The following is an 18092-nucleotide window of genomic DNA, read 5'->3' as shown; positions in this document are numbered from 1 at the left end:
TATAACTCATCTCTCGTAATAACCATTAAAGCAACATTTGTAATCAAATTAAAGTCTATTGACCCCAAATATTCAAACTGACCATTTTAACAATTTGGAGACGCAGACAGGCGTGACCTTTAAATAAAAAGCAGGTTAATACGTTAAAATAGTTAAGGTATAAAAAAGGGTTACGAGCTATTCCGGCTCAAAAATGACAAAAATGTAAACTTCCAGATATTAAACTAAAATGCTTTGGTATATAAACCACACAATCTAACCGCCGCTAAATATTCGGGAGTGATTTATGCCACGGCCACCCCTACCCGGCGTAATGGTACAATCCACGCCGGAGGCCGGGTTGGGCCGATCTTCAGATCACAATAAGCAGCGTGCCGTCACCCTCAGAGTGGTAAAGAGAAGCGACCGCGTCCGCCGTGTGACAGAAAGTTTATGAAACCTTCCCACTTCATGAGGCTGAGAGAAAAATAATATTGCGTGGTCGGGCTTTGTTATCGTGCATCCATCGCATTTAAGCAAACCCCTCCATCTGATTTTCTTAAGGATTTTTGTGGAAACAGGGATCGGTCTCGCGTGTCTTTGGACAGCCGGAGCGATCAAGGAAAGTTTCGCTGTCTCTCTGGAGGAATGCATTCATGTTTGGCGAGGTAAATCCGCACGATCTAACGCAACAAATGGAAGGCAAAGAAACGGACACACGTCTGGGAGTAAATCAGTTGACACCCTCTGAAGCACGTAAGTCGTGGTGCATTTTCAAGCAATCTTTGATCTGTGCAAACATTAATGTGATGAGAACAGATCTGCTATATAACACCCCCGGACCTTCCATCTTAATAATATACGTTCATTATATAACGTTGTGAAAGGAATATTGCTGCATCAAAGTTTAACTTTGACAGGATGTAGAATACGTAGACATAATGCTGTTGAATGGGTTTTATATAAAGTGGCGATATCGCTCTAAATTCTATTTGTTGTTTTAAGCAATATTTTTCGATACCACCGAATGTTATATCACTATTGCTAAAGTTGTTATGGCGTCATTTCGTCCGGGCTATGACGTGTTATGGGGCCTTGCGTGACGTTTTGATCGTAACACAATCATGAGTGTTCACGCGGGGCGCGGGCATTAGCCCAGTGGCAGGAGCATGGCGCCAGCAACGCAAAGGTCGTGGGTTCGATCCCAGGGGATTGCACATACTTATAAACAAATGTGAAGTATAATGCAATGTAAGTCGCTTTGGATAATAGCCAAATGCGTAAATGTATGATGATCTGCTGTCATTTGGCTTTTTGGATTAATGTGGCGTATCGATGGGCTTGCATATAACAACTGACGTTTGGTTGTAGTGCAACCTGTAAGAACAAGATGATTGAATACGAATAGAATAGATGCTTTCATCCCAGTGATTGATATTGGATCTTCTTTATCTGACAACATCATTTTGAGGTTGGCGTCACAGATTGTATTTAAACCTGCTTTTTACTGTTCATTACACCATTAAACCCTTAAGGAAACACACACACTTATCTCATTTCTGTAGGGTTTACTCTCCTAAACTCTGAAACTGGTTTGGAATTGAATGCTATGATCATTGGTAAATACTACTACTGCACATCCATTGACTGAAAATGCACCATGCACTAGTCTTATGCACGATAAGCATGGAGACACAGCTTTCTGAATTTAAAGACTACGAGGTGTTGTTTTTCGTTTTGCGGTTTAGACTTTTGTTTCTCGTGAGGAAAGTTGGTTGTGACGTGGGACACACTTTTGCAGAATCATGCAACTTTATACGAATTCGACACCTTGTATAATTGTTACGATTTCCCGTGAGATCAGGCTGGCAGTTCCCGCGTTCTGCTAAATAATATGTATGCAACTTAATTCTGTTATAAAAGAAGATTGCAATCATATTTTGCACTGATGACTCAATAGTTATTTGGAAAGTGATGGTTTGTGTACCAAATGTCATTCATTGCATATGTTACCACTTATCTGAATGACTTTTCAATCTATAAAATGGATTATCTTAAATCTTTCTTAAACTATGTTAAAACACTTGTTTTTTCCAATAGTCTACATTTTAGACCTGATGGTCATTTGCAAGACTCACTCGCTTAATCGTTTTCTTTACAATGGCATTTACGTTTTTATTTAGACAGTTGAACAAAATGCTACTTTTGTGTTTGGATCCTTTACATTAAGGACCTCATCTCATATTCCCTGTTACACATCAACTTTCCTTTTAATCCATCAAAGAGCTCCATTTGTTGCTTAAGAATGATTCAATTATTTTGTTTTTCCTGTCATTTTATGCAAAACAAAACACATAGCTTGCAATGCGAGTTGAAGTCCTCACCATTAATAGTGTGTCCTGAATGGGATCTGAGGCGTTTGCAGTCGGATGAGGTTCTGCCTTGTCAGGAATTTTGAAGAGCATCTTCTAATCTCTCTTTTCTTTAGATTTGCATTCAGGCACGAGTGCTGCTCGGTTCCCCTCCGCCTTTTATTCCCCCCCCCGGCTGTCAGCACAGTTTCGTGCTCTCTCGCTTTTATCCCCTTCTGCTTACCTGAGATTGTGTCTTCATTGTGCTGATTACTTAGGGTGCATCTTGCTCATTTGGATCCTCAAACAAGCATTAGTTATAGCTTTAATGGCCATTTCATTTCATTTATAATTGTCCGGTTGTATGTGTTTTTGCATATAATCTAAGACAACCTTGCCAGAATGCAGTACAGCGCTCAATATATGTGTATTTTTTTTTAATGATTTTTTAAAAGATGCATTCTCAAAAAAATACCTATCTGTAGACGAAACCGCTTTAAAGGAATCCTACCACTCCTGTAAGTTACATTGAACTACAACCTGACATATCACTAATTCAGAAAATATGTTTATTAGATGTGATAGTACTGTTGACTCTAGCTCTTGATCATTCTCCAAGTTAGGGTTGTGTTGAGGTTTCTTTAAAACATTAAACATTCATTATTCGTGAAGGTCTGACTCTGAGTACCTTTGTGTTTTCATCATGGAGAATGTACCAGTGTGATCAATAAAACTTGGCCGCTGTTAGTAAATGGATATCCATTTAAAATTTGGATTTCCTTTAGAAAGCCAGTTTCTGTTGTGAAACATGTAACAACCCCCTACAACACACATTCATACACACACACCTCTCTGTCATACCCGTCAAACAGAATCATTCAGTTCCAAAACCCTGAACCAATGAACTCTTACTTGCAAGTTCTATAGACACACTGTTTTGGGCAACACATTTGGTGTATTGTTTTGTGCCATTGTCAAATTAACCATTAAATGAGTGCTGATAGTCTAGAGCAGCGGTTCCCAAACTTTTCAGCCTGCGAACCCCCAAAATAACAGTGACTCGAGACCCCCACTATCACTATTAAAGTACACAACGCTGTCTTTGGTCGATATTTACCAATGTTTCATTTTGACAAATAAAAATATACTAAATTTTAAGAATAATCTGCGTGCTCATGGGACTGTTTGATACTGTGCTGTAAATTGACTTTCTGCACATAACCTAATGCGGTTGCTAATGTTGTTAATATGACGTAATCACATCAGGGGACACGATCGAGGGGGAGGAAATTCCGAAGGCTGATGGCTTTTTATTTGGATAGTTTTATTTTGAACTTTAACAAAATATAACAATATTAGTTCACTTATTGATTGAATACTTTTTTTCAAAAAATTAAAGATATCTGGAAATCATCTTGCGACCCGAACCTTGTGTTCTTGCCCCCCCCCCGTACTTTGGGAACCCCGGGCCTAGAGAAGGAGTGGGTTTAATTGACATTAAACAATCAAATGATCCACATTTATGAACCCAAACCACAAGCGTTACTGACACTTAGACTCTAGTGATGATAAGTCAAGCAGCCTGAGGAATAGATGCTTTTCTCCACTGCTTCGCATCTGCCCTAGAAAGTGTGTCTCTGAAGAAATGAATCCTCTCTGAATAGTTTCATGTTGTCAGACCCAGATATGAAAATGAAATATGAAGAGATTTTTAATGCCTCCTACTTTTATGCATTTATAAAAGAAAGGCTCGATAATACAGTTAATTATATTTGGATAATCTCTACAACCACTCAAAGTATTGGACTACTAAAGGTTTTGCTTCTCACATTTCATACAAACGTTTACATGTAAAACGGATTTGCTAAATCCTTTGTGTAACGGTGATAATCTCATTCCTCTGCATAACAAGTAGGCTGCAGTTGCCAATTGACACATTTTGAAGAAGCTTAACATTTATGTTATTAGAACAAAAAATATTGTTCATGTTAGTAAACAGGACAAAGATCAAGCTACCTTACTACGGCCCATCATTTGACAGAATGTGGTGTGTTTTCTGGTGTGGCCACGGGTGCTAAGAATGTTAAACATTTCTCAGTGAATGTGTGTCTTCAGTTCAGCCGAGTGAGCGAGCGAGAAATGAAGATAGAGGGCAGATAGGAAAGGAACTGGGCTCATGCCTGCATGCAGATGGAATCACGTCGGGTCTGGTTTCCCGTGTAGCACCCAGATGGTGTAAATTACAGGCCTGAATCAAGAAGCACTTGCAGGACACACACATTTCCCTTTGCGTTCTCATCGTCTCACTAATTGGATGAAGACATTCAGCTGTGGTGAAAAATGACTTTGGTCAAAGACATTTCCATCATCATCATGTAGATGGCTTTGTTGAATTCTAATGATCTCGTTTGGGTTGTATTGTTGGTACCCAGTTTATTAGTGACAGGGGTTTAAGATCCATGTGATAAAGCATACTGCAATAACTACATATCTATTCGGTGTTTTAAGTTCAGATATTTAGAATGTATGTGTGTGAGCCATCAGTACAGTCAAAATAAGTTAAAAACAAAGTGGCTGATGTTTTCTAAAAGTAAGTAGACCGAACCAAAACATTAGCTCTGTTTCAAAAGCTGGTGAGCAGCATTGCTGTCTTACGTTACCTACTCACATTTTTTCTACAAAACGTATTCGCAATCCTGCCTTTATATGCGTTTGTGTCTCGGAAGCATCGTATCATTGAATTTGTTTCAAGTGCTTTGCCAATGAAGGTTTTAGTACAGAGCATTTCTATTTTTCTAAAAATCACACTAGGAATCCGGCAGAGCTTTTTAAATACCTCATTGTCATACCATCTTGTAGGTGGTGTCCAGTTCAAAGGTTTACACACAGGAAGCCTGGGAAGGGAATCAGGGACTTTCCTGTTTGTCACGCTCTTCATGTATCCTAATTTTAGTCTTAACATACTCCACTTGTAGGTGTTGTCAGAGGTTGTTTCTCATGAGATGACTGGAAGAGATCAGATCATATCATGAAGCAGACAGACAGCTATGACAGTCAGCTGATCTGTTCTGTAATGTCAGAGTAGCCCAACCGAATGTCGCTGATCTGAGTTTAAATGTATTTCATTTTCGTTTTTTACACACATTCAAGGTTAATAATGTAATTTATTTTCCAATTTGATTGTCGTTTTGCTTTTTTGTTATATATGGTGAATAAGGCAGATGCTATCCTGCCTACTCTAATCTTAAAACGTCTTTGGTCCAGCACCTGGATTCGTTTGGCAAAACAGAATCATAACAGCTTACAGGAAAAACTTTTCTTAGTATGTTTTCAGAAATATTCGTACAGCCGTATCTGTCTTTTAGAAATGCGATCAAACTAAAGACTAGATGCTATGGAGGTTTGAAACTATGGATATTTGAAGAGTACGAGACTATTCTGTAAGTGTTCAAGATTAACACAAGATATGCAGAAACTGTCTGAGTTAGAGACACTTTAATCAATATTTCAGTTATATTTAAAAAAATATTTGACAACTAAACCAGCGACACACTGCTTGCAGTAGCTAGATAGTTTAACAAATAAACGGTAGTTTTGCAAATAAACACAATCCAGTTGTTGCATCGTTCCCTGGTCTCCACCAAAATAGTAAACATTGAGTTTAGGCCTCAAGCATTATAATAAGCCCCATGCTTTCATTTCTTGTCTAGTAGTTGCTTTTACGTTTAAATTGTTAGTCTTATTCCTGGCTGCCGTTCTCTGTTATGGAGAGTGAATTTACAGTATGTGTAAGTGCTTCACTCTGAGGTGTGGGAGTATGTAGAACCCATAATTTGTCTTTTTCTGCTTGGATTTCCACTGGGTTCTTGGGTGGGGTTTGAAAATAAAAACACACATTTTAACAAATCAGCAGACTATTTAAAACAATTTCAAAGTTAACCTTGTTTTCATAACCTGAGGGTTACCGATTTGTTTGCATGGTCATATGAACAGTTCTGACCGTCTTAAAATTACAGCAGCTGTTGGTTCTTTGATGTTATATATCAGTGTTTCCCCTACCATAACCTTAGGGGGACGCCCTGATTTTCTATATAGTGCCAGATCTTGAGAGGTCATTTAAGGTTATATTCATATAGACTCTTGTTCTTTTATAAAAACAAACTAAATAGCATTTAAAACATCGTTTTTTCTTTAGTTTAAATTTAGCAGCGTCAGGGACATTTATGTTGATTATATTTTGCCGATATCTTCTAATATCTTTATTTAGTGCCAAACGCACTTCATTTTAACCCTTTCTGCTCTGTGTGCTGCTATTCCCCACCCTGCAGCCACCAAAAGCAGGTAAATAAACGGATACCTTTACTGTAACGCTTAAGGAAACGAAGATGCAGCAGAAGCCTAATAAAGTATTTTTAGCTGTCAGTCAGATTACTGTTTGCTTTATAGGTTTGTGACAGGATTGTGTTGTATCATAATAAGGATATGATCAAGTACGTTAAGTGTATTTAAAAATCATGTTTTAATTGGAAAGATAATTTTGAACCAGTTCAAGTATGAATGGCATGGAAAGCCTACTTGTTATTAACTTTGTAAGTACTTCTGCTCATGATAAATTGTTACATGTTGTTGTCAGTAGATTTTTAAATATTAAAATAGACCTCGAGGATTTCGCTTAAGCACCAGAGCAGAGCCTACAGCAGTAAATATAAAATAAATGGCATTTACATTAGATGTTAACTGATTATAAACATATTCAACTGGGTTAAACTGATTCAATATTATTTATTAAAAAAGTATTGTCCAGACCTCCGCTGCAAAGAAAATATAGAGACCGTACCCCCCCTAAACCATAAACCTGGTATATAAACAAAATGAAACAGTCTATTTTACACAATATTTACTTAATTGACAAATTTATTTGCTTCGTGCTGTTTATATTACATCTTTTATCATTTAGAAAGAGTATTCATTACATTTTACACTCGCTAAGATGTTGTTGTGCAACTTGCAACCTACAACATACAATTCTATACATCTAATAAGTTTGTGTAAAAATCTGTTGTTGGTTTAAAGGCCCTCTTGTTTACTCAAATGACAGAAGTCTGGAATATTTAACATATTGTATTTTGCATGAGTCCCCTGGGGAGACTGCTGGCATGGTGAGGGAGCAAGTTATGAATGTCATCCATCCCTTCAGTTCATCTATGCTTTTCATGTGTGTGAAGAATTGCCAGATAAGAGACCTTGTCTCTTCCTCTAAAGATCTTCACATTGTGGTCACAGACCCCTAAGACCTTCTGCTGAGATCAAACCACAAACACTCATCTTATCTCATTGTGGCTGTGGTTTGAGTAGGCGTGTATGAATGGTGTTCTCTGAATGCCAATGCATCTTTGTGTTGAAAACGAATTTTTGACAGATTGTATAAATAGCATGTACATGTCTGTTTACATCAAGAGGGAATTAAGATGTCAACATTAACAATCTATTTACATTTTGTGGAAAGTAAACATTTTTGGTGAACTTTTCAATAACAAAGTTAGACTATCAGAGAACTTCAGCTCTCTCTCTCTCTCTCTCTCTCTCTCTCTCTCTCGCTCTCTCTCGCTCTCTCTCGCTCTCTCTCTCTCTCTCTGGCCATATCCCAGCAACTCCTGTTTACTCTGAGCTTCCAGTTAGTCTGGTCCTCTTCCTCACACTCCCCCATAAGAGGCACCCTGCCTGCTTGCATCATCTATCCGGGGTGAGGTGCCGGGGGGGGGGATGGGGTTGGAGGATGAGGTAATGCATTTGGCCTCAAATGAGATGCAGATTCAGTCTCTCTAAACCCCCTGGTTCTTCTCTTGTCCCTCTACTACCCCACCCCTCAGCGCTTCCGATCTTTCATTAAACGGTCACTGCTTGCCTCCATTTCCGACTCCCTGTCCCCTCTCATTTCCACTTATGAGAAAGCATTGCTCAAGTACTCTACCCTTCAGAATTAATGCTTTGTTTCTGGCAAGACTGCTCCAAGATCTCTGTTTGAACAGTTGTGTTCAACATTGAACAATGTTGCTTTTATCAGTAAATGTCTAAATGCATTTGTGTGCTTTTTAAAAAAAAAAGTGTTCGGTTCATAATTGCACCGTTTCTTGTACATATATTTAACATTATCTTCAGAATAAAACATTCTATAAGTAATTATATTAATTAAGTAAATAATTTTTTACTTGTGATTGAGTTACAATTTAATTTGATATAATAAGATAAGTATTACTTTTTTTTGTAATTTAAGGATCCTGTGTTGGTGTGCAATAGTAGTTCAGGTTTATGGGAATCAATAAGGTTGTTGGTTTAATATCCACAATAAGCAACTCCGTGACATTGAGCTCACACTCCCGGTTGCTTGAGGAAGATTGTCCCTGTAAAAAGTTCAAGATGTTGCTCTGTTATGATGGGGCACACAGAATGGCACGAGAGTGGTCTGTAATACTCTCCGGGAATGCACAACTCATAAAAATCCTCAGGTCTAGAGTCGTAATGCTATTTTCAGCTCAACATATATGATGCATTGCACGACAGACGTTGACTCTGGACCGCATTGCCAGCGGGGACCTGGAGGAGTTGAAACGTTCCTCAGGAATACCTCAGGTTGTTTTAAAGGGACAGTTCACCAAAAATAAAAATTCTATAATCATTTATTCACCCTCATGTTACTCAAAGACATGTAGTTTTTTATGTGACACAAAATGAGATATTTTGAGAAATGTCTCTGTGGTTTTGTGTCTATACAGTGGAAGTCATTGGGGTCCAATGTTTTTTGGTTACCAACGTTCTTCAAAATATTTTGTGTTCTGCAGAAGAAAGTAAGTCATACGTGTTTGGAATGATGACAATTATGAAAGAAGCTTTAAAGGTTCTGTAAACAATATTTGTAATTCTTAAACTCATGCCAGATTTAGCAGTGAAATAGACACGCTCTCAAAATGTCTTCTGAATAATGGATATGCCTCCCCCTTTTTCTGTAGTGCTTGCAAATAGAAAAGTGTGACCGATTATCAGGGGTGTCATTTCCCTCTGGGGACATGTCCCCTCCACTTTTCAAAATCCTGTTCATGTCCCCTCCACTTTCAAATTTGTTTCTGATTTTTAACCGCACGCAATCACCGCCTCGGCGAAGTAGGACTGAGCAGTCTGCCTGTGTCGATGCGGGCGTCACGTTCACACTCTAAAAATAGCTCACTGAAAGGTTGTTATCATTCATGTGGATGGCAGCAAGTGATTTTCTCCATAGGAATTCATTATGACAAACTCAGTACTTAGGTTTGATGACCTGAACAACGACCAGGTAAGCCCAAATTTCTGTCAAACCTTAATTGTAATAAACATGCGCTTCTGTCAAAAGAACGAGCCCTTATTAAACCGATAAAGTTAGAACATCTTGTGCTAAGCGTTTCCCAAAATCCATTTTAAGGACGTACCTAAACAACAATCACAACAAATGGTGTATTTTGGCTTCTAAAAATGACTTGCATTGAACTTCCAAATATTAGTCAAGCTAAAACTCACACTTTTCTCATTCCATGTGGACAATGCCATAGCACCCTGCCTTTTTTTTCTGTAAAAACAGTCCACCATCTGTGTTGTTTTAGTCAGGATTGCTCTTCTGCCTCATAGGAGCTGAATAGACATGTTAAGGTGCAGACATAACAGCGAGTTAGACCAGGATGTTTTTGTGTGCGCTACATCGAGCCGATGTCCAGTCTATAGCATGTAATCTCATGGAGGATCTGTTTCTATCTGCGTTGTGGAAGCTTGACTCTTTAGTGTTGTGAAAAGCAAATCGGACTCTAACCCAGTTTATTCTCTTATCAGTGTAAAACTAGACAATCAGCTGACTAACCTCCTCCCTGTGTGCGCTGTGACATCATCATGGGCTTGAAGCCTAAATATTTCTCAAACTTCTTTTCTTAACTAAAGAATCGGCCGAACATTGACATTCTGCTGTAAATAACGCATTTACTATGTTATGCGAGGAAGAAATTCATATATGAGGCTATATTTTTATGTGAACCTTTCCCAATATATTGATTTTGTGGGTTAGACATAAAGGAACAGACTCTGTATTACTTTTTTATGGAGATTTACTCAATCTTACTCCAACATTAAGCCTTGACTTGAGAGTATGAAAATAAAACAGGAAAACCCAGCTTCCCATCACCGGCTGAATCAATGCTTCAGAGGACACTGGAAGTGGTTGAGGCGCCAAGATCCACATTACTAACTTTTGTCTACGGAGCAATTCTTCAAACTCCCAATATTCAATAGATTGGCGGGTTGTGAGGTTCCCCTGGAGCTGTTTTAAGACTAAGCTGTTGCAAATTCATGTCCTATGGATCATGTACGTATGCAGGGCTTGACATTAAGCATTGTCATGTGGTTGATCAATCAGAATGCGAAACAAACAATTATATTGACACTTCACTAATGTAAGTGAAAAACAACTGTATTCGTCTGAAGATAAAAAATTATATTTCATATGAAGTGTCAATATAAATAAACGTTTAACCTAGTGTCCGCTGCGGCCACCTAAATTTGGCATCACTCCCCATGATTACTATAGAACAAAGGCAAGCAGTGAATATTATTAGTGTCAGGGCTGTAGTACCTGACATTTTTTTGCGCATAGCACTGGTGCTAAAGAGATTTAACGTTTTGTATACTATCGTGTTTTTAACTATAGTAAACTGCAGTGAAACTCCTAGATACTACAGTGTATTTGAACCTTACTATACTACAGTGTTTACTACAGTTTATCAATTTACTACAAGGGTACTGCAATTTCCTTTAGCAAATACTATAGTATTTAGTGTTCCGGTTAACAGGACTTTTATTTTTATTTTAAGCCTGGAGACTAGCAAAAGCATCATCCATGTCATCTGTGCTCATCCTACTGGATCTGTCTGCTGCCTTTGACACTGTCAATCATCACATCCTCCTGGGTTCTCTCAGTGCTATGGGTGTTTCTGGAATGGCGTTGCAATGGTTTGAGTCCTACCTCTCGGGTAGGTCATTCAGAGTATCCTGGAGAGATGAGGTCACCACGTCCCAACAGCTCAACACAGGGGTGCCACAAGGCTCAGTGCTAGGACCGCTACTCTTCTCCATTTACATGACATCCCTCGTCTCGGTCATTCAGAAGCATGTTGCCAGCACCGCCCGGTCCTGTAGATTCATCCTCTACAACATTAGGAAAATTAGACCTTTCCTATCGGAGCACTCTACGCAAGTCCTAGTCCAGGCTCTTGTCCTGTCCAAACTGGATTATTGCAATGCGCTTCTGGCTGGACTTCTGATTGCACAATCAAACCTCTCCAGATGATCCAGAATGCTATGCTCCTGGCCTACAAGACCAACACCGGGTCTGCACCATTGTATCTCCACTCGCTAATGCAGATCTATGTTCCTGCCAGATCACTGCGGTCTGCAAAGGAACAACGACTAGTGGTACCATCCCAAAAAGGAAAAAAGTCACTCTACCGTACCTTCTCTGGATCTGTTCCACATTGGTGGAATGATCTACCAGCTGCTACAAGATCAGCAGACTCGGTTGCCATCTTTAAAAAACGTCTAAAAACGCATCTCTTCCGTCAACACGTCGCTGATTGATTTTTCCTAATTCTCTTCCCTTTCCTTCTTTAAAAAAAATAAAAAGAAATAAAACGTACTAACCTCACTATTCTTAGCTTTGTATACTGTGCTAGGCTTTAATGGACTAGTTTTGATGCACTTATGTATTTTGTTGCCTATGTTGTTATAATTGCTTCCAATGTTTCCTCATCTGTAAATCGCTTTGGATAAAAGCGTCTGCTAAATGACTAAATGTAAATGTATTTTGACATTCACATGCTCTCGGATATTTGACAATTCTTCTATGTGATCATAGAGCCAGTTGACAGCTGATGATTAAGTTTTGGAATGAGGATAAACTGGGCTTTGTTTAGTTGTAACAATGTTTTTTTTCTATCGCAGATCCCTCTGCCGTTCCGGAGATTGATATGAGTCAACCCAGCACTGAAGAAGTCAAGACGCCCTCAAAAACTGAATCAGGCCTCGAAGCCAGCACACCTACAAAGATGGACTCCACGCAGAAATCTGCTACCCCAACACGATCAGACGCCATTTCAAAGTCCTCTGCAACACCCACTCCGAGATCGAGTAGTAGCCCCAAAAAAGGTAGGTGCCAAGAAGAATATCTATTAAGGACGCACTGATATGTACATTTTGGCCGATACAGATAACCAGTCATTCTTTAGCACTGGAAAGCGGATAACCGATATATTGGCCGATATACAGTATCTAAATATTTATATAAAATTCCCTTAGACTGAAACAAAAAAGGCAAAAAGTGGACAACTGCTTTTATTTGAAAACATTCACTGTTCTCCTTTTCCCCCTGAAAATCCAAAACCTACTTTCACTAGTTAACTTTTATGAACTGGTTTACTGGGACCTTATGTGCCAGCCATTCAAGCTTATTTCCATTCATGAGGAACTATTATAGGATCTCATGGGAAATCAGATACTTTCCCAGAAATCACCTTTATTCTAAGTCCTTAAATCTAACTAATCTAACTAAGAAATTGTTTTTTGAGAGCATTTGTTTATTGACCCATTAAGAATTTTTAAGTTATGGCTATTGTAATGCTCTGAAGTTATACATTAATACTGAACTTTATCCACTGTGCGGTAAATGTTTGATGCTCAAGCTGATTTGTGGATCCTGTCAGCAGGTTGTTGCAAATCACCTTTAGCTCTCAGCTAAGGTGAGCCCTGACTGGGCATCACATATCACCAAGCAGTACCAGCTGGCAGGTTTCAACTGTACTTCCTGGTTTTTCAATCACTTTTATAGTATAATGCTTTTGCTTGTGTGCACATGTAGACACATGCTAATGCACGAGTTGTTTGGGTTTTGAGGTAGTAGCCATTTTTTCTTTGCCTGCTTTTTTATTGATATTTTGTAAGCTAACTGAAGAGCTTTTAGAGAGCTTATTTGTTCATTTGGTGGGATGAATACGATTTTTGAGAAATATACAGTAATCGTTTATGTTTTAACCACTTGTACTGTATTTAATTGCCTCAGCCTTTTGTTATTTAAAGGTCCAGTGTATCATCTAATGGTGAGGTAGCGAATCGCAACCAATGGGTCACTCCACCTCTCATCCGTGCCTTTCAAAGCACTACCGAGGTTGACACAACATGTAGATGTCTTGTTTTTGCCAAAGGAGATAAAGTATTTACGAAATGCGCTTTGTAGAGCAGTTTGTCTGTTTAGAGCTACAGTAAACACAAAATGCCGAATTCCACTCAAGGGGTCCTGCGGTGTATGATGATAGGAATAGCTCGTTCTAAAGTAATGAAAACATAATGCTTCATTATGTAAGGTTTTTGTAGAAATAGTTATGCATATTATATTGCATTTTTGTCAATAGATCCTTCAAAATGCTCCAAGCACCTTTAAAATGCTTGAATTGCATGCATTTTTGTTTTATAATGTTCCATAATGTTCCATGTCATCATTCAGCCGCAGAATTGATGGCATTTGTAAGTTATTGGATCTTGTCATACGGTTTTGCACATTTTACCTCATCTCATCGTAAAATACATTACTGCTGTCAAGCAGCGGTCGACCTAAAGCTCTTATAAAACTGCACACTCTGTTCCACAGAACATTATCCTCCATCACTCCTGCACTTCTGCTGCCAATACAGTGCAAATAATATACCAGTCTTGTGAAAGAGAATATGAGGACAGACCTGCAGGAAGGGCAGGACTGCAGTTCACTTTTGAACCAGACATTGACTCACTCTATAATGTTTGAAAATTGAGTCATGTCTGTACTTTTTCCCATCTGTCCTTTACCAGATTGCAAAGATCTATGCATTCACAAGAATGAATGAAGAACACCATAGAAGATATATTACATCTAGGCCAGCCCGTGCATCCCCTTCTTGCCCCCTGGTTTTCTGATGTTCTCTGTCACGCTCAGGTCTGCTGAGAGAAAGTGGCACAAATCTAATCATCCTACAGACCACTGTCTACCAGTCTCTCATCTATGCTTTCTCTGCTGATGTCTCCTCTGCAAAACTCAGTACTACCACGCTAAAATCCTCAACTTGCCTGACTCTCGTACTCTCTTTAAAACCTACTCTGTTCTTCTTTTCCCACCTGTCCATCGGACTTAATAGCTGATGACCTTGCTCCTTTCTTCATAAAGAAAAAATGACCACCATCAGCAGTCAGTTCTCTGCGTCGCCACCTCTTGAACACGCCCAAACCCCCCGACACTGAAGATGAAGATTCCAAGGTCATTTCTTCGAACCACCGGACTACCTGCCATCCCAATATATCTCCATCCATCGCCGCCATGCCATCTCTCCATCGGTTGTTCTTGCTCTGACCACATTATCAACTCGTCTCTCACCAATGGTCATTCCACCGTGACTGCGCTGTCTGTACTCATCCTACTGGATCTATCTGCTGCCTTTGACACCGTTAACCACCATATCCTCCTGTCGACCCTCAAGGCTATGGGTGTCTCTGGAATGTTGCTACATTGATTCAAGTCTTACCTCTCAGGTGTAGGTCATTTGGAGTATCCTGAAGGGTGAGGTCTCTGAGTCCCAACATCTCAATACAGGAGTGTATAGACCGTTGCTCTTTTCCGGATACATGACATCCCTAGGTTTTGTCATTCGGAAACAAGGCTTTTCCTCTCCCTGCTATGCGGATGATACACAACTCCACCTCCACTGTCTTTTCAGCCTGATGATCAGACTGTTTCTGCATAAATCTCAGCATGCCGGAGTGACATTTAGTTCTGGACGAAGGACCACCACCTACAGGTCAACCTTGCGAAAACAGAACTCCTTGTAATCTCAGCCGACCCAAAGATTCATCACAACCTCTCCATTCAACTAGGCTCATTGACCATCACACCTTGCAGTACGGATTTCCAGTCTGGATTTCCAGCCTGCACAACCAAACCTCTACAGATGATCCAGAATGCAGTGACAAGAGTTGTATTCAATGAACTGAAGATTGCACACCTCCCCTCTCTTAAATAAGTTACATTGGCTACCTATAGTCGCTTGAATCAAATTCAAAGCTCTGTACTTGGCCTACAAGACCAGCACTGTTTCGGCACCCCCATATCTTCACTTGCTAATACAGACTTATGTACCCGCCAGGTCCCTACATTCTGCAAATGAACTACGTATTATAGTGCCATTCCAAAAAGGAAATAAATCCTTCTCACTCACCTTCTCTGGATCCGTTCCACATTTGTTGAATGACCTGCCCGCTGCTACAAGATAAGCAGATTCTGTAAGAATCTTTAAGAATCGGCTGAATTAAAAAATATATTTTGTGTCTTGAAGAGGTTTCAATGACATAAGCATAAATAATAAACCAATACATTTTCTTTGGATTATCTACCCCAACCATACAGTTTTTTAATACATTTACGCAGTTTTGGTGATGCATTAGATTTTTCTTTTGCAGCTTTAAGAGTAAACTAGCATATCAAAACCTATAAACATACACTTCAATTGATAATTGATTTCTCTAAAAAATATTTTGGCATCCATTCCGACCAGAGTGTCTGTTCATGTATGCACATACATACAATCTCCTTTAGTCTGTTCATCAGATATGTGTTCTTCAGAGCTCTAAGAGATGTTGAGGTCACATCTTACTGCTACATCGAACCCTTTAGATTCCGTTTCTGGGTCGGCCTGCTGCTTATTTTCTGTCTATGTTAGATGACTCATCAAAAGGAACAAGGACCACTCGACAGTGCTACTGGCCTGCAAAATTCTGCACTTCAGTTTCCCAAGCTCTATAAATACTTACTTAAAGTGGAGCACAGGTCATGAAGTGGAAAGCTGCTGTGATTTTGTGATCATTGTTAATGAGCTGCCTTACATTAAAAGATTAGATAAAAGTGATGCTAGATACTTTCTGGGATGCATAGGCAAGGTATACTTTCCCCAAAACAAAAAGTCTGCCATCATTTACTCGCCTTGTCATTTCAAACCTGTATGACTTTCTTTCCTCCGCAGGACACAAAAGAAGATATTTTGAAGAATGTTGTTAAGCGGCACCCATTGACTTGCATTAGTTTTTGCCCACACTGTTGGAAATCTGAAGATTTTGTCACAATTGACTCACCTTCTTGTCATTTTAAACCTATATGACTTTCTATCTTCTACAGAACACAAAAGAAAGGTCGTAAACTTACAGTGCTGGAACCCATTCACTTCTAAACCAATGCAAGTCAATGGGTGCCTGTTAACAACATTCTTCAAAATATCTTCATTTGTGTTCTGTAGAAGAAAAATTAATATAGGTTTAAAATGACAAGAAGGTGAGTAAATTATGACACAACTTAAATTTTGGGGGAACTATCTCTTTAAATTGACATAGATGTCATTTGAAACAAAGATAGGACATTAGGCAGATGCTTTTATACAAAGTAATAATATAAAGTACATTTATTATAGGGTCATTTCACCTGGAGAAAGTTAGGAAGTTAAGGATCTTGTTCAAGGGCAGGAAAGTGATTGCTTAAAATGTCTTTACTGTTAAGAGCAGTGACGTAAGCTTACCACACAATAACCTCACTTTTTCCAGGCACCCCACAGTCTGCGCGTCCATCTATATCTGTTTACATTTTCATAGCTTGAATGCATTTGGTAGATGCTTTTATCCAAAGTGACTTGGAAGATATACATTTGATCATTATGTGTGTTCACTGGAAATCAAAGCTGTGATCTCGGAATTGCTAGCAACGTGTTGAACCGGCTGAGCTAACCATTTATCGCTACTCTATATTATTCCATCTGGTTAAGACCACTGTAGTGGGTAGCATGAAGAAAAAGTAAAGAGCATCAGTGTGGTGGTTTTGGAAAGTTTAACCCAAATGTAACATTGCATTTTTTTTCTGCTCAGATGGAATGAAGTTGGAGGACAGGCAGAAGTTTGCAAAGGAACGGAGGGAAGAGAGGGCAAAATATCTTGGTAGGTCAACGCAGGGCAGACAGTGATACAGCCCCCCCTGCTGTTTGGTACACCTATTAATAATGTGCATACAATTTGCATGTTTGCTGCTTTATACATTTTTTGTGTGTGTTATATGTTTCTGTTTTAGTATTCCTTTAATGCTAGTTTATTTTATGCCAACGTTTTTGTTAATAATGAGTAAAAATTATATTTTTATGAAGAGATAAGAAATAATTTGCTTTTACAGCTGCTGTAAAATGCAATTTTGGATATTGATGAATACATTTTTCTTAAATAATATTTTAAATGTATATTTTGTTTGAAGTAACTTGTATAATAAAAAACTGTAAGGCAACTCTAGTTTCTGTCTAGTTAGAAATGTTTTCTCAGGTTCCTAACCAGTGTTATAAGAAGCCTTTTTCAGCTTTAGCAATAACAACTATCACAGTCTTTCCGAATGTTTTGCTGCTTCTGTGTCTTCACTACGACAGCAGCATGTTTGCAGTTTTCTCTGTTTGTCATGTCACTGTGCTTGTAATCGCTGCTGATGATGCTGTGCTGCTCTGCTTTGCATGATTGACAGATTGTCTTTTTCACTTTATCTCCCCAGAACAGCATAGCCAGGCTCAAGGTAAGCCACTCCCCGTCTCTGGTGGTGCTGGTGTCTGATACGCTTTTGGGCTTTCATCATTATCTTTTTTTTCTTATTTGCTTTGT

General features: G+C 39.0%; 1 protein-coding gene across 18 annotated transcripts in view; it reads left to right on the top strand.

Moving 5' to 3' along the window:
• Positions 1 to 271: 271 nt before the first annotated feature.
• The window catches only part of map7d1a (MAP7 domain containing 1a), a 31596-nt gene continuing 13775 nt past the window's right edge, over positions 272 to 18092 (top strand). For 4 of the 18 annotated variants that reach the window (XM_079469360.1, XM_079469359.1, XM_079469354.1 and 1 more), the window contains exons 1-3: positions 9551 to 9657; positions 12342 to 12545; positions 17325 to 17393. In XM_079469360.1, the coding sequence (XP_079325486.1) occupies positions 12368 to 12545; positions 17325 to 17393 (247 nt within the window). In that variant the 5' untranslated portion in view covers positions 9551 to 9657; positions 12342 to 12367. Of the gene's footprint in view, positions 736 to 9466; positions 9658 to 12341; positions 12546 to 17324; positions 17394 to 17985; positions 18007 to 18092 lie in introns of those variants that run through there. The other 14 variants (XM_079469365.1, XM_079469364.1, XM_079469358.1 and 11 more) reach the window with 10 other exon arrangements.

Source organism: Barbatula barbatula (assembly GCF_947034865.1).
Source record: "Barbatula barbatula genome assembly, chromosome: 12".
Taxonomy (NCBI): Eukaryota; Metazoa; Chordata; class Actinopteri; order Cypriniformes; family Nemacheilidae; genus Barbatula; species Barbatula barbatula.
Note: the sequence above shows the minus strand (reverse complement) of the source record. Positions and strands in the feature narration are given on the sequence as shown.